This window comes from Pongo pygmaeus, chromosome 5, assembly GCF_028885625.2.
Source record: "Pongo pygmaeus isolate AG05252 chromosome 5, NHGRI_mPonPyg2-v2.0_pri, whole genome shotgun sequence".
NCBI classification, from domain to species: domain Eukaryota; kingdom Metazoa; phylum Chordata; class Mammalia; order Primates; family Hominidae; genus Pongo; species Pongo pygmaeus.
The window spans coordinates 7,994,327-8,015,626 of record NC_072378.2 but is presented as its reverse complement, the minus strand read 5'-3'; the positions used below and the strand labels follow the sequence as shown (position 1 = coordinate 8,015,626).

General features: G+C 41.8%; 1 protein-coding gene and 1 long non-coding RNA gene across 3 annotated transcripts in view; one reads left to right on the top strand and one right to left on the bottom strand.

Moving 5' to 3' along the window:
• Positions 1-423: 423 nt before the first annotated feature.
• On the bottom strand, positions 424-14,765 carry LOC134739686 (uncharacterized). Its single transcript, XR_010126569.1, has 3 exons — positions 14,651-14,765; positions 1,228-1,305; positions 424-1,123 (listed from the first exon to the last, which is right to left on the bottom strand). It is a non-coding gene; the product is annotated as an uncharacterized LOC134739686 (long non-coding RNA).
• A 103-nt stretch (positions 14,766-14,868) lies between these two features.
• The window catches only part of EEF1E1 (eukaryotic translation elongation factor 1 epsilon 1), a 28,853-nt gene continuing 22,421 nt past the window's right edge, over positions 14,869-21,300 (top strand). Inside the window, exons 1-2 of one of the 2 annotated variants that reach the window (XM_054490862.2) lie at positions 14,869-15,064; positions 19,985-20,185. In XM_054490862.2, the coding sequence (XP_054346837.1) occupies positions 14,978-15,064; positions 19,985-20,185 (288 nt within the window). In that variant the 5' untranslated portion in view covers positions 14,869-14,977. The remainder of the gene's footprint in view (positions 15,065-19,984; positions 20,186-21,300) is intronic. The other variant, XM_054490864.2, reaches the window with a different exon arrangement.

The following is a 21,300-nucleotide window of genomic DNA, read 5'->3' as shown; positions in this document are numbered from 1 at the left end:
GGAAGAGATGGCTGCAAACAACGCTTTAAACAAGAAATAGGAGAGTGAATAGTTCTATCATGGAGAAGACAAAAAAGTAGTTACAGAGTTTATACTGAGTTGAGTGTTGAAGAATAAATAAATAAGATTTTGCCAGGTAGACAAAAACATTCAAATAAAACCTTTGACATAATCAGGACTAGGTTTAGCTATATATGTGGCAGAAAAACACACACACACACACACAACTAAATGACATAAGCAAAACAAATTTTATTTCTTGATTACATAGAAAAAGCTTGTCCAACCTATGGCCCCGAGGATGCATTGGGACAGCATTACATGTGGCTCAACACAAATTCGTAAACTTTCTTAAAACTTATGAGTTTTTTTGCAATTTCTTTTTTTTTTTTAGATGGAGTCTCGCTCTGTCGCCCAGGCTGGAGTGCAGTGGCGCGATCTCGGCTCACCGCAAGCTCCGCCTCCCAGGTTCACGCCATTCTCCCGCCTCAGCCTCCCGAGTAGCTGGGACTACAGGCGCCCGCCCGCCACCACGCCTGGCTAACTTTTTGTATTTTTAGTAGAGACGGGGTTTCACTGTATTAGCCAGGAAGGTCTTGATCTCCTGACGTCATGATCCACCCACCGCGGCTTCCCAAAGGGCTGGGATTACAGGCATGAGCCACCACGCCCGGCCGCAATTTCTTTTCTTTTAGCTCATCAGCTATCGTTAGTGTTCATGTATTTTATATGTGGCCCAGGACAATCCTTCTTCCAGTGTGACCCAGGGAAGCCAGAAGATTGACATGGAGGCATCTGGCACGTGATGGAGATTGGCATATTTCATCATATCACCCAGGCCCATCCAACCTTTAGTCTTTGGGGAGCAGGGACAGGGGTGAGGAGGGGAGCTCGGTTTCAGTTGCTTTCTGCCCTTCCTGGGGGTTTTCCTAACAATAGAGGTTTTTGGATTCTCACCGAAGGCTAGAAAGAAAGTCATTTAGACACTTTTCTTGAAGAAAGCAAGATTTGGCAACTCTATAGTCATGAGCGAGCCAAGCTGCTTCTCTTGTTTTTCTGCCACATTCGTGTATGGCTTCCTCCTCATCGTCCAAGATGGCTGTTGCAGCTCAAGCCATCACATCTGCTTTCCAGTCAGCAAAAGGAAGAAGGTCAGACAAGGGAGGGCTCGTTCACATGACACTTTGGCTTAAATCCCACTAACCAGAACCGAGCCATATGCCTCACCTAGATGCATAGGAGTTGGGAAATGTAGTCTTTCTTGTGGACAGTCATGAGTCCGTGTATCAATCAGGGGTTCCATTACTAGGGAAGAAGAAGAGAACAGGGGAGTTAGCTGTGCTGGGAACTCAGTCTGATCTGGATCTTCCAAGAGCAGTGGTGACGAAGCTTTAGCATCTGGCCTTGAACATCATAGGGGCCAAGTAGGATTGCAGTAGTATTGCTGGAGTAAATTCAGTTTTCTGCAGATAACCGTAACCAGTACAATGTTTTCCTGATAAAAGGGAAGTGCCTTTTCCCTTTTGCCCTCTTGGCCTAAAAAGGCACATGCAATGGAGGTACAGCAGCCATCTGTCAACCATGAGAACAAGAGCAACATGTTGCAATGACAGAGGCTGAAAACAGAAAGAGCCTGGGCTCTAAAGGCACAAAAGAGCAGCCAAGGACTGCCATGGACTGCCATCAATAGACTTCTTCTTATGCGAAAAACCCCTTTGATGAAGCCAGTATAGTTGAGTTTATGACATAATCAGCCATTAGTATCACAATCCTAATCCTAAGTGATAGACCAAGCTGCCGTAATCCCACACCTGAACCCCGTGAATGGCTTGCAAATTCATTTCCCTGCAGCCATTCATTCTGCCCCACCATCCTTTCTTCACATGACTATCAGTATGATCTTTGAAAGTGTACAGCAAATTACATCATGCCCCTGCTTAAAGCTGCTGAAGGCTCCTCAGTGTATTTGAAATAAAACCCAAAGACCCCATCATGGCCCCTGATGCCCTGGTCCTTACACATCACTCTGACCTCATCCCCTATCTCTCCCCCTCTCTATTCACCAAGTTCTCTTCAACCCCTTTTCAATCAAATTCTGTTGTGCTTCAGAATCTTGTACTTGCTGTACCACAGAAACCTTCTCAGAGGTTCTTTCATGTCATTTGGGTCTCATTTCAAGTGCCACCTTTTTAGAGAGACGTTTCCTGAACCCACCTCCTAACATAAATCTCTGTTTTATTTTCTCAACAGCACTTATCACTACTGAATCATTTAAATTATTTACCGTTTGCTTATTTATTGCCTCTATCCGGAAGACAAAGCCATGCTGCGTGTGGAGAAACTCACCCTTTCAAGAATAAAACTAAATGAAAATATTAATTCTTTCTATTTCAGAGACCTCAGAAGCAAGCCATGCATGCGTAGGGGTGATATAACGAATGGTTGAGGTTTTGAGTCATGTATTACTGAAAAGTAAAGTCACTCCTTTCCCCTGAGTCTCTTCTCCCCAGATTGTGCAGCTGATAATTTACTTTAGCTGAGAACCTCATGAAGTCATTTCAAAGTTCCTCATTCATTTAGGGATTTACAGAGGTGGGTTGTAAAGAGATGTTTGCTCAGTAATGAGCCTTTCAAAAAAAAAAATAGCTGCAGAACTGGGGGAGACAAATTTCAATGCATGGGAAGGATATTTAAAAAAACGGACCTACACTTCGTAGCCTAAGAAGCAGACAATGGCCGGGCGCGGTGGCTCACGCCTGTAATCCCAGCACTTTGGAAGTCCGAGGTGGATAGATCACAAGGTCAGGAGATCGAGACCATCCTGGCTAATACGGTGAAACCCTGTCTCTACTAAAAATACAAAAAACTAGCCGGGCCTGGTGGCGGGCACCTGTAGTCCCAGCTACTCGGGAGGCTGAGGCAGGAGAATGGCGTGAACCCGGCAGGCGGAGCTTGCAGTGAGCCGAGATGGCGCCACTGCACTCCAGCCTGGGTGACAGAGCGAGACTCCGTTTCAAAAAAAAAAAAAAAATTATGCTACATCTACTCTTGTATGGACATACTATGTTTATTCATTATCAGATGATGGACATTGAGTGGTGTTCACTTTTTGGCTGACCCTTATATTGCCTATAAAATAGAATTTGGGGGACTTCAGGCATCATCCAGTCCAGAAGCTTCTAAATTTGTTTTTAGCAGTGGCACTGTTCTTTAAAAGAAATGTTCTCATTGCTGAAATTGGGTAATCAGTAATAAGGGTTCATTATATTATTGTCCCTACTTGTGTGTATATTAATTTTTCATGTATTTTTAAAATATTACATTTAAATTTAATATGTAAAGCAGATTGAATGTATGTAGTTTAAAACTGCAAAGTATTCTTCCAATATTTTGCATACTTGCAACAAATCATTTCCAAAGAATCTTGGCAGATGATCTCCAATTGCTTAAATACTTGCAATGACAAAGAGTACTCTAACTTTGAGGCAGTCATAGTTGGATGGCTCTGGTCTGTGAGAAAATAATGTGTATATTGATCCAAAATATGCCCCTTATAACTTCGAGTGGGAATCAGACAATTCCTCCACCATGAAAGTATTTTTATCTTCTTTATTTTTATTTTATCTAGTGCCTTTTCAAAGAATGCCAAGTAACTGGCAGAGTTTGGTATTCTGTATCACACTAACATATGCTACACAGTCTGCTTGAGAGATGCTAAGGGCTATGTTCCCATCTTCTGGGTTAAAAAGATATGAGCAAAATATTTAAGTAAAATTAAGATACCTACAGGCAAAATCTGACAAAGTGTTGCACATTGTGCTACATAATAGATTGAGATTTTTTTTTTAATATCACGTTTCTCCCCAGTTTCACCTGCCTGTCAGCTCTACATCATTTGTTATTAATTTAACACCAGAGAACCTGGGAAAAGCTGCAAGCTAGTGAGCATACACAAATCAGGCACAGAGATGGCAAGTGCTCCTTGGAGATTCTTGTTCACAAACTTTAAGGGAATTTGAAAAATGCCCGCCAATTTGCAGGATGCTTGATATGAAATCAAACAAAGTAGAGAAACACAAGTTACAACTGCCTGATTTAACTGCAGAAACTGACAGAAAGACACAAGCAGCTTGGTCATCTGCGGAATTCCCTGTAGCACTGTAGGAACATACATCTCTCCTCCTGACTCCCTTGGCATCTTCCTCTTTAATGACAAGGGACTTATTCCCAGCATCAGCTGATTCTAAGACACACACGTCTATGTGCATCTCAGCAGGATGAATTGGAGGGGGAAATGCATCTAGTTTGCAGACTCATTTTTACAGCAGTACCCCTTCACTAAGAATTACTTTGGGCCGGCTGAGAGCGGTGGCTCACGCCTGTAATCCCACACTTTGGGAGCCTTGAAGGGGGTTGCGGGGGCTGGATCACCTGAGGTCAGGAGTTCGAGATCAGCCTAGACAACATGGTGAAACCCCATCTCTACTAAAAATGCAAAAATTAGCTGGGTGTGGTGGCATGGCCCTGTAATCCCAGCTACTCGGGAGGCTGAGGTGGAAGAATTGCTTTAATTCGGGAGGCAGAGGCTGCAGTGAGCCAAGACTGTGACACTGCACTCCAGCCTGGGCAACAGAGCAAGACCCTGTCCCAAAAAAAAATAAAATAAAATAAAAGAACTACTTTGGACCCTACAGTGAAAATTTATATAAAGCATGTTTGTGCCCAGTTAGCCAAAGCCCAGTTTCAGATGAGTAGTCTTCATCCCAATGTTCAAATGCCATTTTAATCACAAAAAAAGTCTGCAAGCAAAATTTTTCAGTGTGAAAAAGACCCTCATCTACTAAAGTTCCTCATAAAAGTCCATCTACTTTCATCAGTATACGTATTATATATATTAGTGTATTTATATAAGACAAATGATGTTGACCATATATATCCACATTCGCTGAAAGCCAAGGATTAAACTTAAAAATTGGCACTGACCATAATGTGGCAGCAACTGACTAAATGCTCACCAGACCACTTCCCTCTCCTTCCCATATCCATCAGGTTTCCTGCAGGAAACAGAATCCAACTCTGATGTTTCAAGAGGCTCTAAAGAAAGGACTAGATATAGAAGCATGGAAAGGATTAAGAAAATCAATCCGGGAAGTTGAGATGCCCAGGGACTAGCAAGAATAGGAAGCCATTACCACTTCTAGGTTACCAACTGCTCTCAGATAACACAGCCTGTTTTCTGGTCATTCCACCAATAGGGAACAGACTTCCTCCCAATCAATAGATCAGATATGGAGATTAATGACCCTCCTTTATGCACCAAGAAAGTAAGAAAGAAAGTCTATTACTAACACACAGAGGACTTCTGGGGAAGGGCAGGTGCAAGCTGGCATGAAGCTGAGGGGTTCAAATATCAAGAGGTCAGGAGCTTGGGGTGGGGAGTTCCTTACATGAAGTCCCAGATGTATGATGGTGGGCAGGGCAAGGGTGGATGGAGGCCTAAATGCTGTGAACAGTCAAACATCACAAACGGAGTCAGACTCTACTGCACAACCAAATGCAGGAAGGGAGAAAGGTATAAATACTCCAAACTCATGCTCTCCAATCTCTTAACTGTGCCTTCCACACTGAACCTATCTGGAAGCCAGAAGGTAGGAGACTCTGGGTAATGTCATCCACAGACTCAGTCTTCTGTGTCAAAGAGCAGGGCCAAGGAGAATGGAGAATAAAACTGGGGCACAGGTGCAGAATAACCAGCAGACAGACAGATCAGATCACTTCACTCAGCCTCCCTTTAGCCAGGTGTGTCTTCCTAACTGAGTTTCAGCTAATGAGATCTGGACAGAAGTGATGTGCAACATTTTCAGACCTAGCCCATAATACCTAGTGTAGTTCTCAATGGTCTCTCTCTTGCCTCATCTATAGTTCAAATGACAAGAGCCTAGGGCCCAGAAAGGGACTTTGAAGCCTTAGAGGATGATGGAATCACTAGACTGTAAGTCTGAGTTCCTAAATGACTGGCAATCAGAGACCCACATTGAACCGTGGCACGAGTGTTCTATGTGCTAAGCCTCTGAGACAGTGGAACTACTTGTTATCAAGACAACTATAACTAATACACACGTGAATGTTATGGAGAAAGAAAAAGTCTAAAATGACCTGAAGTTTACAAAAGATTCTAAGATAACTCTTTAAAAGCCATTTTAAAAATTATTAGCAGAGAAACGCCATGAAAGAATAAGTTACCAACTTGGGACCAAAGTTATCAACCTTTGTTTTATAAGCTTTGCCCCTGTACTTCCTGGCGGTATTATGGAAGCTGTGCTCTATTATACGGTAAAAAGGAGAGGAAAATAGCTTTGGGTAGGAAACCAATAGTCCCCGTCACAGATGGGAACACGTGGGGCCCTTCAACATCAGCATATGACTGGCTAGTCCTTAAGCCTATATATAGCTTTGTTTCTCTTTCTTTTTTTTTTTTCTTCCTTTCTATTTTTTGTTTGTTTGTTTTGTTTTTTGGGTTTTTTGTTGTTGTTTTTGTTTTTTAGGACAAAGTCTTGCTCTGTTGGCCAGGCTAGAGTACAGTGGCTATTCACAACCACAACCATAGCTCACTGCAGCCTTAATCTCCTGGGCTCCTGCCTCAGCCTCCCAAGTAGCTGGGACCACAGGTGCATGATACCATGCCCAGCTACCTTTGCACCACTCTAAAACCCATCTTCTTTATTTTTTTCTTTTTTTTTTTTTTGTTGCTGTTGTTGTTGAGACAGGGTGTCACTCTGTTGTCCAGGCTGGAGTGCAGTGGCATAATCTCAGCTCACTACAACCTCTGCCTCCCGGGTTCAAGTGATTCTCATGCCTCAGTCTCCCAAATAGCTGGGATTACAGGCGTGCGCCACCACGTCCAGCTAATTTTTGTATTTTTAGTGGAGACAAGGTTTCACTGTGTTGGCCAGGCTGGCCTTGAACCCCTGACCTCAAGTGATCCACCTCCCTCAGCCTCCCAAAGTGCTAGGATTACAGGCATGAGCCACCGCACCCAGCCCCATTCTCTTTCAACACTCCTCTGTCCCTCTAATATTTCACCCCAATGATTACTATTCATTAACCTTCATTCACTCATTCTAGAAATATTATTGAATGCCTACTCTGTATCAGTTGCATCTCAAGTGATTTAGAGTCTATTTGGAAGAGTCCAAAATGTGAATAAATAGGTGCGATGAAGTATGGCAAATTTCTTTGTAGGGAGCAAATACAGGGTTCAGCAGAACCCAAAACACAGAGTGACCAGCGCTGCCTGGGTTGCAGGTGAGGATAGGAAGGGATTAGGAAAGTCTTCAGAGAGAAGGTGACCCTGAGCAGAGTCTGAAAGGAAGTAGTTCTTGGGGCACATGTCCCTCCAATGGCCTGTGCTGCTCTTGAACAGAAATAATTAGCCTGTCACCAGCATGCTGGCCCCAGGCTGACTCTTCACCTGAAGGATGGCACCGAGGACATGCTCCACCCTTGAGCCTTCCTCCAGAGAGTGTGGGGAAGATGTTCTGCTGCTGAAAATCCTGTGACTTTCTGCTGTCATTGTCCTCAGGGCTGTGGTTGGAGCTGTGCTGACAGCTCCTCTCTCACACCTCCTCTGCAACAATCTCAGTGACACTGTGCAGCAGGGTCCCCAGCATGACTCTCAAGCCAAGATCCACCCAAGCCTTGATGAACTGGAGTCCCCCAAGAAGAGCCTGGAGTTCTAAATTGAGTCGCTGCTGAGTCGGAGAATTAGGAGGCTACAGAGAGGATGTCGGGGCAGACCTCAAAATCTGGGGGATACTTTGTTCTTTTCTAAGGTACTTCTCTATCTGTAATGCTCTGAAAATTCATTTTCTTACCCTTCTTGGAGCCTCAATTGCCTCATCTATAAAATGGGGATAACAATGGTATCTGTTTCAAAGGCTGGTGTGATAATTCATGAGTTAATACAAGAGCTTAGAACAGAGTCCGGCACAGAGCAATGATCAATAAATGTTTGACAGCCAGATGCCGAGAGGGAGGAGAATGAGGACAATGGCGATGATGATGGTGATAATGTAATAAATGGCCACTTCCTGAGCCCAAAGAAGGTGGCTTGGGGGATCAATGAATGAGTGTTTAGGAGACTAGTGAAAGAAAATGATTTTCCTTTCAGTACATTGGTTGCCCATTCCTGACTTGTAGTTTTGAGTCATTTTCATTTGCACTGGTCAACCATCAGATAAGGGTTTTTTAATTTTTGGTGTTTAATGTTTGCTTAAAGATGAGACTGTATAATATCCTCACAGTTCTCATGTTAACTTGTTTTGACCCATTGACCTAGCTTTCAACATCATTCCATATGTTTGCATGATTCTTTATTCATTTGGCAAATGAATGTATCCAGTGCTCACTCTGTTCCAAGGCTGGTGCCCAGTGCAAAGACTCAGTAATAAACAGGATGCAGTCTGTGTGCTCAGTCAGCATGCTGGCCAGGGCAGGCAGATACCAAGAAGGTAGCCTCAGCACAGTGGGGTCTGTCTTGTGGTGGGAGCATTCCCAAGGCTGTTATGAGTGCTCAAATTCAGCCCTAAGAGAGGAAGGGGGGCATTCCTGCTGGAGTGAACCAAAGACAGAAAGGCCCAGAGGCAAGATAATATTTTGGGCTCCCAGGAGCTGTGAGAAGATGGCCAGGGCTGGGGCAAAAAATGCCAGGCAGGAAGTGTCTAGAAGTGAGCATGAAAAAGTCAACAGAGGTCAGGTTATAAAGGACCTTAGCTCCCAGATGAAGGAGTCTGGACTAAATTCTAAGTGCCGTGAAGAGCCACAGGCATGTTTTCTGGAAGGAGTAACCAAATAGATTGGCAGCTAAGAAAGATCACCTGAGGCCAGGCGTGGTGGCTCACACCTGTAATCCCAGCACTTTGGGAGGCCCAGGTGGGTGGATCATGAGGTCAGGAGTTCAAGACCAGCCTGGCCAACATGGTGAAACCCTGTCTCTACTAAAAAAATACAAAAAATTAGCTAGGCATGGTGGTGCGCACCTATAATCCCAGCTACTCAGGAGTCTGAGGTAGGAGAATCGCTTGAACCTGGGAGGCAGAGGTTGCAGTGAGATGAGATCACACCATTGCACTCCAGCCGGGGTGACAGTGATCTGTCCCCCACCACCCCACCAAAAAATAAAAGTTTTTTTAAAAAAAGAAAGAAAGAAAGAAAGATCACCTGAGCTGCAGAGCGGAAGACGGATGGGGCAGGGTGCTAAATAGATATTGGGACCTCAGATGGGAGACCACTGACAAATTTCAGATGGCCTGCGATGGTGGCTGTGCTAAGGCATGAGCAGTAGGGATGGGAGATGTGGCTGTAAAGGCAGCCATCAGGGGAACCACAGAAATCAGAGGAAGTCTGAGCCCAAACACAAATCCAGTGTACAGACTTCTAGCCAGTCTTTCCATGGTGGGGTGGCAGGAAAAGGAGGATTTCTTTGCCATGGGGCTTGAGTCCACTCACTGTTGCCTGCATATAGGACATGAAGGAGGGGAAGAGTCAAGGATGACATGTAGACTTCTGATGTGAGCAACTGGTTGAATGTCAGTCAGTAAGATCAAGACTAGTGCAGAAGGAGCAGCTTGGGGGAAAATAATAGTTCAGGTCAGACATGTGTCTCAGATGCCTAGGAGGCTTTAGAGTCCTCCAAAGAAACAGAACTAATAGGAGATACAAATAGCTATATCAATACCTGTATATATAGATACATAGAGATAGGTGTATATAAATGATTGTAGATAAGAATTGGCTCATACAATTATGGAGGCTGAGAAGTCCAGTGATCTGCTGTCTGGAAGTTAGAGACCCAGGAAAGATGCTGTGATATGGTTTGGCTGTGTCCCCACCCAAATCTCATCTTGAATTGTAACTCTCACAATTCCCACGTGTTGTGGGAGGAACCTGGTTGGAGGTTATTGAATCACAGGGGTGTGTCTTTCCCATGCTGGTCTCATGACAATGAATAAGTCTCATGAGATGTGATGGTTTTAAAAATGGGAGTTTCCCTGCACAAGCTCTCTTCTCTTGTCTGCCGCCACGTGAGATGTGCCTTTCACCTTCCACCATGATTGTGAAGGCTCCCCAGCCACATAGAATTGTAAGTCCCATAAACCTCTTCCTCTTGTGTAAATTGCCCAGTCTCAGGTATGTCTTTATCAGCAGCCTGAAAACGGACTAATACATGGTGGTACCATTCAAAAGCCTGAGAGCTGGACAGCAATGGTGCAGATTCCCATCTGAGTTTGAAGACCTGAGAACCAGGAGCACCATGGGCAAGAGAAGATCAGTGTTCCAGCTCAGCAGTCAGGTCAGGAGTAAATATCACCTTCCTTCATATTTTTGTTTTATCCAGGTCCTCACAGACCAGATGATGCCCACCCACACTGGTGAGGGTGATCATCTTCATTCAGTCCACCAACTTAAATGCTGATCATTTCTGGAAACACCCTCACAGACACACCCAGAAATGGTGTATAACCAGATATCCAGGCATCCTGAAGCCCAGTCAAGGTGACGCATAAAATTTACCATCAAAAATAAAGGATGCCCAGAGGCCTCTAAAAATTTTTAGAGGCATCGTTCAAGGACCCTTCCAATCCAGCATCTGCTTACCTGTCTAGCCTGAACAGTTACTCCAAAGAATCATGCTCTCTTCCACTTTGCAGCCTTTGCACATGCAATTCCCATTGCTCAGAACTCTCCCTCAGTTTTCCACCCCACCTCTCACCTGACCAACTCTTGTTCATCCTTCAAGTCTCAACTTGAACACCATGACCTCCTGGAAGCAATCTTTTTATTTTTTTGAGATGGAGTCTCACTCTGTTGCTCAGGCTGGAGTGCAGTGGCGCAATCTTGGCTCACTGCAACCTCCACCTCCCGGGTTCAAGCAATTCTCTGCCTCAGCCTCCCGAGGAGCTGGGATTACAGGTGCCCACCACCACACCTGGCTAATTTTTGTATTTTTAGTAGAGACGGGGTTTCACCATCTTGGCCAGGCTGATCTTGAACTCCTGACCTCGTTATCTACCCACCTCAGCCTCCCAAAGTGCTGGGATTACAGGCGTGAGCCACCGTGCCTGGCCAGGGGCCTTCTCTGCATTCTTATCATGCCTTCCACTTCCTGATCTTTGCCTTATTGCAAAATTTTTCTAGTGTCTTTCCTCTCAAGATACTCTAAGTTTCATGGGGGTTGTTCATCAATGTGTCCCCAGTGCATTGTACAGTGCCTGGTGCATAGTAATGGCTCAATAAACAAGTGTGATAAGTGCAAGACATACATAGATATGAGAGGTATCTATAGAGAGAAGAAAATGCATGCATAGCACCTGCGTCACTTTATTTACTACATATTTAATATCATTCACACCTAAGTTTAAAACCCTACCATATTCTGAAATAGAAAGTTGAACTCTTCTAAAACTGAAAATTTGCAGATGATGGCATTGCTAAGAGCAGTCTGATACAGTAACAGTTTCTGGCATATGCAGCTCATTTTAACAGATGCCTGTATGACATACAGAAAGCTGTCAGACATGCTCCAAAAAGAAAAGCCATCCAGTTCATATTCCACTTGCCAAATTAATTTCATTTGACGTTTAATTTATATCCTAAGGTACTGTAGATTTAAAACTTGACTATGATAATAGCAGATTAGAGAAGTGTTCTATTTGACAAAATCAATTCATCAAGTTACTTTTATTATGAGTAAGGCTGTCTTGATATAGATATTTCCAGATCAAATATGTAGATCATCTAAAAATACATTTATTGATTCTTTCTAATAAAATATAAGCTTTCTCCTCTTTCTTATGTCTAATGTTAAGTGAAGTAAAGCTTGCAGCTGCTCACCGTAACAACAGAGAAAGGAGACATTAGAAAATCAGAACGGTGTGGGTTTAAAAGCCAGAAAGCAGAGTTGAAATTCTCCATCTGCCATAGGAGGTTTAAACCCTGGCCACATATTAGACTCAGCTGGGGATTAAAAAAATAATAATAATAGCACCCGGTCCCACCCCAGATAAAGTGAATCAGAATCTCCAGTATGGCATGGATTTTTTTTTTTAAATCCCCAGATGATTCATGCACAGATCTATTAGTTATGTGAATATGGGTATGTAATTTAATACCCATAGTATATAAAATGGAATGTAGTAGACATTTGCCACAATTATGATGTGACAATCCACTTAAAAAAATTAACAGTTTATTAGTTGGAATCAGACTTGAAAAAAAGATTTATATATTGCAATTGGTTGACAGTTCCCTTATAACACTTTCAACTTATAGGTTCACCTCTCTCTGCCTTTTCTTTTTGCTTTGCAATTTACTTGTTGAAACAACTAGATCATTTGTCCTATAGTTTTCATGATCTAGAATTTGCTCATTGCATCTCCATGACATCATTTAACGTGATCCTCTTTCCTGCTATTATTTCTTGTAAATTGGCTGTTAGATCAAAAGGCTTGGTCAAATTCAGATTCGATTGGCAAGACTGGGCGACGATGTACACCTCTCTCAGAAGCACTTTATGTCTGTTTGTCTCTGTTTTTATGATGTGAATAGCTATTGATAATTGTCACCTAGATTCATTATCAGTAGCTGCAAAATAATGATATTCTATTGTTCTGTTTTTATTAGTTAGAATTCTATAAAGACATTTTTCCTCATCAGAGTTTAGTTTCCCTGAGATACAGTTTACATAGGATAATCATGAAAAGATATATTGGTTTCTTAATGTGTTTTCTTTATCATTTTTCAAAATAATGAATTGGATCTCTAGTATCCTCCAAAGGTAACCAATGAGGATTATTTTGATTTTGTTCTTGTTTTTTTAGTATCATTATGAACTCATAGACTTAAACATATTCAACATGTTTCAATTCATTGCAATTATTCTTATTGACCCTCAACTTGTAATGACTATTATTGACCCTCAAGTGATCTGATCCTACCCTTTGACTCTCCTCATTACTCTTACTTTATTTTCTTTCTACTATAACTAGGTGGTCCAGACTGATCTCCTGCCCAGGTTTGGATTCAGCCAGTCTCCCAAGAGCCCTCATTTCTTTTTGTGGGAAATAGTATTTGAAACCAGAATCTGGGTGCTAGGGTGCTCATTGCTACTGAGTTGTCCTTGTTTCTAGGCCTTTTAAGTAAACAGAGCTAGGTAGGAAATACTTTTCATTTTCCTTAAGATAAAAGCGTCATAAGTTCATATTGATATTACAATTCAAATTCAGGACCAGAAAATTTTGATTTAACCTCATCTACCTTACAACTCCTTCTCTTTTGGGCAACACCAAACACCCAAGTTTCCAGCAACACCACATGATTGCATCTTTGCTTTACTCCATAGTACACATGCAGCACCATACCACTGCTGACACTGCCAAGATGCTAACCAAACCAACAAACAGAAAGAACCAAAAACAGGTTTTCATGAATTTTGTCCTTAAAGCATATCTTACTAAGAGTATACAATTAAATGACTGCGCTATAAAGTCACTTAAAAGAGGTCCACACTGGGTGATGATGTCATCAATTTGATGTACAATATGCTTTGTTCTGCTTTCAGTTTTTTAGGGATTTCTTTTTTAATTTGGTATTTCTATAATTATGTAAAGGCCAAACCTTATTTTAAATATACCACCCATTGGCATTGGATAAATGTTAATTTTTTAAAAAAATGTTTTATTACAAGCAAAAAGTGTACCTAAACACTGAAAATAGATATGTGAATTATCTTAGAGGGTTGGTCTTTTAAAAAGTAGTAGAATAGTCATTCAATTATCTGAATATGGAAAGTAAAACAGATAATTTAGTGCATAACAATCCACTTATACTGAAATTTCTTTTGTATTTTGTTATGTTGATTTGGCAAAAGTTTCTTTTCCTTATGTTTACTTCTGCTGCCAGAGTAAACTCATTAAGTATTCTGGGATAGGGAAGGTGTAACACAGTAACAACATTCCCCACTAAACTTTGATATTTCTGATTCAACGATGAATTACCTTGTAGGATTGTTCTATTTCTCTCAGGCTAATACACAATTTGTTTATTCATTCTTCAATGTGGAAAATATTTTGCATTTTCACAAATCTTTTGGAAATATTCAACATATACTACTAATTTTCTTTCTTTCTTTTTTTTTTTTTTTTTGAAGATACAAGAATGTAGCAAGTTAGTGGGGCAAAGTTATGCACCTTGTTTATTTATATACCAAAACTTCATAAATTATGTAACCAGCTTTCTGGTACTGCAAATAAAGATCATTAATTCCATTGATGGCTGATTTCCTTGAGCTGTAATTATTTGACCCCTATCTGACATACTCCGTGCTCTGTGATCAATCTTTAAATGTGTAATTCTACTGCTAGTGTTGAGCTGTAGATTAATAGCAGAAAAACCAGTTTTTCGAATTCACCACTACAACACAATTAAAATCCTCATGAATTATGCTACACGTTAGAAACTCCTAATGGATTGTGAACTCTTTGCTATTCAATTTGATTGTTCAAATTTACAGATTCCTGAACCAAACTAAGGTAAATTTCAGTTCCCATCATATATAAATTCTCTTAGACTAGCAAATGAGTTAACGAGTTACCGCTGGCAGCCATGTCAATAGACTGCCATTTAGAGATCCAGATCCAGTTTACTGCAGCCACCGAAGCCCGGCCTTGGGGCCCCTCTACCAGTAGCTCCCCAACAGTTCAAGTGGAAATTTGTCATCACTTCTCCACCTATCTCACACCCCGCCCTCAGCCCCGCCCCTCCCACTGGCCCCGCCTCCTGCGCTTTGGCGCGCGCTCTCCACGCCCCTTCCGTTCAGCCAATCGCCGCTGAAGTTTGCAGGAGAGGGACTTCCGTTTCCACCAATGCCGGAGGTTCTTGTTCTGCAGGTCTGGAGTCCGCCAGGAGCTACGGCCGGAAGATGGCGGCGGCCGCAGAGTTGTCGCTACTGGAGAAGTCCCTGGGACTGAGTAAAGGGAATAAATACAGTGCTCAGGGCGAGCGACAGGTGAGAAGGAGAGGCGGCGCGGAGGGAAAGAGGTGGACGGGAGCGAGGCCTGCCGAGTCCTGGCAGGACCCGGGCCGGCCACCCGATACGGGCGGAGCGAGGATGCTGCTACCCGGCTCCCCACGTGTCTGCGCCGCTAGCCGGCTGGCGCCTCTGGGCCTCGGCCCCTGCCATCCTACCTCCTGGAGGGAGGGGGTAACTAGCTCAGGTTGGGCTTGGCCTGAACTTCACCTCCTGGGAAATTGTCATCATCCCATTATGAGGAAACAAAACCAGTTGGAGGAGGGTCCTCACAGGGCTCTTAGACCAACCTGGAATGTATTCGGTAACTGGCTTTTTTTTTTTTTCTGTAATCGCACCTTTCATTCAGTTATTGCGCAGCGACTCCGTGATAGCTAACAGGGTGCCAGGTAGCACCGTGCTGGGCCTGGGGAATACAGCGGTGATTTAGGGGAACATGCTGCCTCCTCTCAGGAAGCTTGCTTTTTGGCCGGGTGGACAAACATTGCAACCATTTTAATTGGAAGAGTGCCACGTTGCACCATAAATGGCAGAGAGAACACCTAAGGAGTCTTGGCCCAATCTTGGGGATTCGGGGAAGGAGTTTCTAAGGCCTTGGATTATCAATTTATGAGTACGACCCACAGAGAATGCGGGAAACATCACAAGGTATGAGATTGCCTGGTGAGGCACTCTTAGAACGTTTGTGTTTTATAGTTGTTTGTCGTAGAAGGAATGTATTAGAGAAGGAAATTGGTTGTAGGAAGACTACTTTGGATATATGTTTTTTTCGCTCCTTTGAGATTTTTTCCAAATGATGTTTGTTTTTTGTCTTTAATTTTTTCTCTTCTTCATTTGGTCCATGTGGAGATCTTGTCTAGAAAGTAGTAGTATAGTTTTTATTTAAGTTAACCTGAAGCCTAGAAAGGTTAAGTGTTCAGCCTAAGATCAGCCCTGTGATTGGTGGCAGAGTAGGCGTTGGAGCCAAAGTGGCCTTCTTTTGGTGTTTCCTCTGCCCCAGTGATGATTCCGTCCCTTCAGCCCCTACTCCTTAGTTTAGTGTATATATTATATAATATATATGTAGCATAAAGATAATATATATGGCCGAGTGGACAAACATTGCAACCATTTAAATTGGAAGAGTGCCATATATATATATATATATATATATAGATATATATATTTTTTTTTTTTTTTTTTTTGAGACAAAGTCTTGCTGTGTCGCCCAGGCTGGAGTGCCATGGCATGATCTCGGATCACTGCAACCTCTGCTTCCCGGGTTCAAGCGATTCTTCTGCTTCAGCCTCCCAAGTAGCTGGGGTTACAGGTGTGCGCCACCACGCTCAGCTAATTTTTGTATTTTTAGTAGAAGCCGGGTTGCACCATGTTGGCCAGGCTGGTCTTGAACTGGTGACCTCAGGTGATCCACATGCCCTGGCCTCCTAAAGTGCTGGGATTACAGGCATGAGCCACTGCGCCTGGCCTAGTTTATATTTTTTAGGGACCATTGCCAAGATATGAGTATTATCTAGTATGAGAAACAATCATCAGCAAATAATTTAAAGCACAACATAGTAAGCACTTTATGGACTGTCGTGGGTGAGCAGCAACTCTCTGGGGCTGGTGACGCCAGGGTAAGAATTTACCAGGACAGCTGTAGGTAAAGAAAAGCAGATTTATTAGAGAAAGTATGAAAATATGTTGCAAGAGTGCAACAGGCAAGTTAGCAAGAGAGGAGCTAACTGCAACGAAACAAAGGCTGGCTGGGGATTTTACGGAATAGTACCTGTTGTGTGCTGAAGAGGGGTTTGTGCGGTACTGATAACACCAAGGTTGCAGTGAGCTAACTTGAGTTTTCTATCAGCCGAAGGTCCAGTGATAGCTGCACACGGAAAGATTGTTGAGTTATTTGTGCAGAAGGGCTGTGTCCTGGACCATGAAGAAAGGCAGACTTGTAGCTTATCGCCCTTCTCTTTTTGCTTTCCCTTGGTCCCCTCAACCTGACTTCTTTTCTCTAATTAGGACTCCATATGGAGCAAAACACTGTTGAGGAGTGTGAAAAAGGAAGTTAATTCTGACTATAAAAATGGATTTATAAACTCATGGAAGAGCTGGCATTTAAGGGATTATGCTTTGAAAGATGTGTAAAACCAATAAATTATGAAGGATTGGGAAGTTTAGGGCAGTAAGTAAACCAATATGAGGAATGATGCAATGCAAGGTAAACCCCAAATTACAGTTTGAGGCCCAAATGTGAAGACTTTCGAGTTCAGAGTGTGGTTTTTAATTTAATTTTAATTAAAGCATTTTAGCAGCTAGTGAAAGTTTCTGTTTACTTGTATGGGGAAACGGTTGGCCATATGTGATAAGATTCAGCCATTTTTTGGGAAGACAGCTGACAGCAGTGAGCCAGCAATAAGGCATTCTCTGCAACATTACCAATCATAGTTAAAAATTGAAAGCAGTTCAGAGATCCTTATCTAGGATATTGATTCTTTAAATTATGGTACATCAACACATTGACATACAGTCACGTGTTATTTAAAGACAAGGATATGTTTCAAGAAATGCATTGTTAGGCAGTTTCATCATTGTGTGAACATTATAGAGGGTTCTGTTTTTTTTGTAGTTTTTTTTTTGAGGTGGAGCTTCACTCTTGTTGCCCGGGCTGGAGTGCAATGGTGCGATCTCGGCTCACTGCAACCTCCGCCTCCCAGGTTCAAGGGATTCTCCTGCCTCAGCCTCCCGTGTAGCAGGGATTACAGGCATGTGCCACCATGCCCGGCTAATTTTTGTATTTTTAGTAGAGACGGGGTTTCTCCGTGTTGGTTAGGCTAGTCTCGTACTCCCGACCTCAGGTGATCTGCCCACCTCAGCCTCCCAAAGTGCTGGGATTACAGGCGTAAGCTACTGCGCCCAGCCTTAGAGTGTTCTTAAACCTAGATAGTATATCCTACTTCACAAATAGTAGGTATATGATATAGCCTATTGCTCCTTCAGGCTACAAACCTGTACTGCATGTTACTGTACTGAATAATATAGGCAGTTGTAACAATGGTAAGTATTTGTGCATCTCAATATACTGAAACATAGAAAAGGTACAGTAAAAATACTTGATTATAATCTTAGGGGACCACCATTGCATATGCCATCCAGAACATCGTTGACCAGAATATCATTATGCAGTGCACGCTATTGCATATGCAGCCATTAAAAGTAATTACTTTGAAGACTGTGGAACCTTAAAATGAATGTAAAAATAGTATGTGTCTCCTAAGAATTGTGTATTTTAGGCTATGTAAAGGAAAGAAAATGGACATTTGAGCCAATAGGACTTTATTTAAACCCTGGCTCTGCCATTGCAAACCAAGCAACCTTGGTTTTTATTATCTGTAAAATGAGGATGAGATGACTTACCTTATCTTAGAAGATGTAATGATTAGATGAGAACGTAACTGGGAATTTTTTTAGAGCATGCTTGTGTTGTGGATAATTTATTTTTACAAATAATTCTCTTTAGAGTTAGTTGTGTCCCCTCCGCCCAGCAGTTGTGAGTCATTTGATTTCTCTTTTTTCCCCAAAATATACCATGCATTCAGTACACAGATCTTGATGTTACCACCAAGTTAACACACTCAGGTAACCACCCAATCAAGGCATAGAACATTACTGGCACCCCTCAGAGGGTTCCATACTGTTTTCTTTTAATACATTTAATTTATTGGTGATCTTAGAGATTGTGGTTTCATTTGAATTGAAGAAAAAAGTGAGAAGTCAAGGAGCTATGAATAGTGAATGGAAAGTGGAAAGAATTTTACCTCCTTTACTTTGAAGTTACCTCCTTACTTTGAATCTGTATCCTGTAGAGTATTAATCTCCTTGTATACTTCACCAAGTCCTTTTGATGTAGATGTATGAAAATGCCTTGCAAAGTATAAATCATTATAGAAAACAAGATAGTATTTCGCAGGTGCGGTGGCTCACACTTGTCATCCCAGAGCTTTGGGAGGCCGAGGTGGGTGGATCACGAGGTCAAGAGTTCGAGACCAGCCTGACCAACATAGTGAAACCCCATCTCTACTAAAAATACAAAAAATTGCCGGGTGTGGTGGCACATGCCTGTAGTCCCAGCTACTCAGGAGGCTGAGGTGGGAGAATCAGTTGAACCCAGGAGGCAGAGATTACAGTGAGCCGAGACCATGCCATTGCACTCCAGCTTGGGTGACAGAGTGAGATTCCATCTCAAATGAAAAAAAAAAAAAAGATACTATTTCTATTTCATTGCTGAAAAGAGCAGCAGTCTTCCCCCAAAAAAATTCTTTTTTCATTTGCTGAAGTCATTGAGATTGTATATTTGTTATTTGTGTTTGGTCAGTCTTCCCATTAGGTAATACTTTCCATTTTCTTTTACATTTCTCATAATGCATTGTGCTTATTTGTGTATCAATAAAATTTAAATTAATTGTCAGTTTCTTATAAGCAAGCAAACCTGATCCTTTATATTGCTATTGTAATAGGGGAAACATGAAGTCAGGTTTATTTAAGTATGTTCACTTTGCTATATAATAGGGCGCAGGTAAACTTGATTGAAATTAATACAGTATAATTAGAGTTTCCATTTTCTCTCATTGTACATAGTTTAAAATTATTGTAGTTATATTATACTGATTATTGTAGTAATATTATACGGATTTTTGCAATGTTATTACCAGTTTCATCATCAAGCACCTGTTACCAAATTGTAAATTATTTAACTGCTATTTTCTAGACTTTCATTTGTATGTAATTTAGTATCTTAGAGTAAAATCCGGGATTATTTCAGAAAACAGTTGAGGGATTTCGTGGTTACTTAGAAGTTATAATCATGATGTGGTCCTTGTTTTTTAAATTCTGTGAACTTTTTTTTTTCTTTTTAAGATTCCAGTTCTTCAGACAAACAATGGTCCAAGTCTAACAGGATTGACTACTATAGCAGCTCATCTAGTCAAGCAAGCCAACAAAGAATATTTGCTGGGGAGTACTGCAGAAGAAAAAGCAATCGTTCAGCAGTGGTTAGAATACAGGGTCACTCAAGTAGATGGACACTCCAGTAAAAATGACATCCACACACTGTTGAAGGTATCGTGACTCCTCTTATAGGCTGAAATGCATGAACTGTTAATCAGAAATCTCTTTCCCCTGAGATTAAAAAGCTGCAGCTGTTGGCCTTCTTCACCTCTTTCCTTCTGCCTCAGTAGTTTGCATCTGTTATTCCCTCTGCCTGGAACAGACTCTGTCCTCCCCCGCCACCACTGTCCCCCTTCAAATCTCAGCTGAGATATGCTGCCTTGGAAACTTCCTTGACTACTTCTCTCTCAGCTGGCTGAGGTTCTTTGTTCTATATGCAGTCACAGCACCCTGTGCTTTTCCTTCAGAACCCTTGTCATAGTCAGTAATTACAGTATTATGTGACTTTTTTTGTTTTTTTAATGTGATGCCCCACTCGACAATCCCGATTCTCTAAGGGGTAAAGTACTTTCTCAGAGGCAAGAGAGAATCAATCTTTTAGGGTTGTAGTTTGAAAAAACTGTCTGATCTGGGAAAGCTCACCTTTCCCTGTTTTGGGAATCATTGCTTTAAATTTTTATTTTCAAAGGCATCAAATAATAAAATAATCTACTGGATATAGCTTCAGAGTTACCAAGAATAAAAAAATTCCAAATGAAGTTATTTTTGTTAATTTATTTATATAAAAAGAAGGCAGATTTTAAGATTTTGTTGAAGCTTTAAATTTGAAAGAAACTTAAGAGGTTATTCAGACAACAGCATATCATTGTAGGAATTCCTTCTGTTTCTTAATTTTATTGTGATTGTTATATCATGGCAACATAAGTTGTGCAAGAAAGGTCTTCCTTTATCACTTTGGGGAAAATGGTTCAAACTGTATTCTTGATAGATGCCGTCAAGAGAACTGGTACAAAGTCAGATTCAGAGCTTGGCTCTTTGTATGTCTGTCGTGATCAACCATTTATTCTTAATATCATGTTGGTCATTCACAGGGACCCTTCTCTTGTGCCCCTACTATTCACAGCATTTCCAGGGGGAAGCAGTCATATCCTCCCTCCAAGTGAATGTGAGATTTCAGGCAAATAAAAAGTGAACACAACCATCTTTTATAGTTTTCCAAGGGAAAGGATAGTAATGAAGTACTTAATTCTGAAAGATAGGAACAGAATTTCAATGAATTGGGTTTA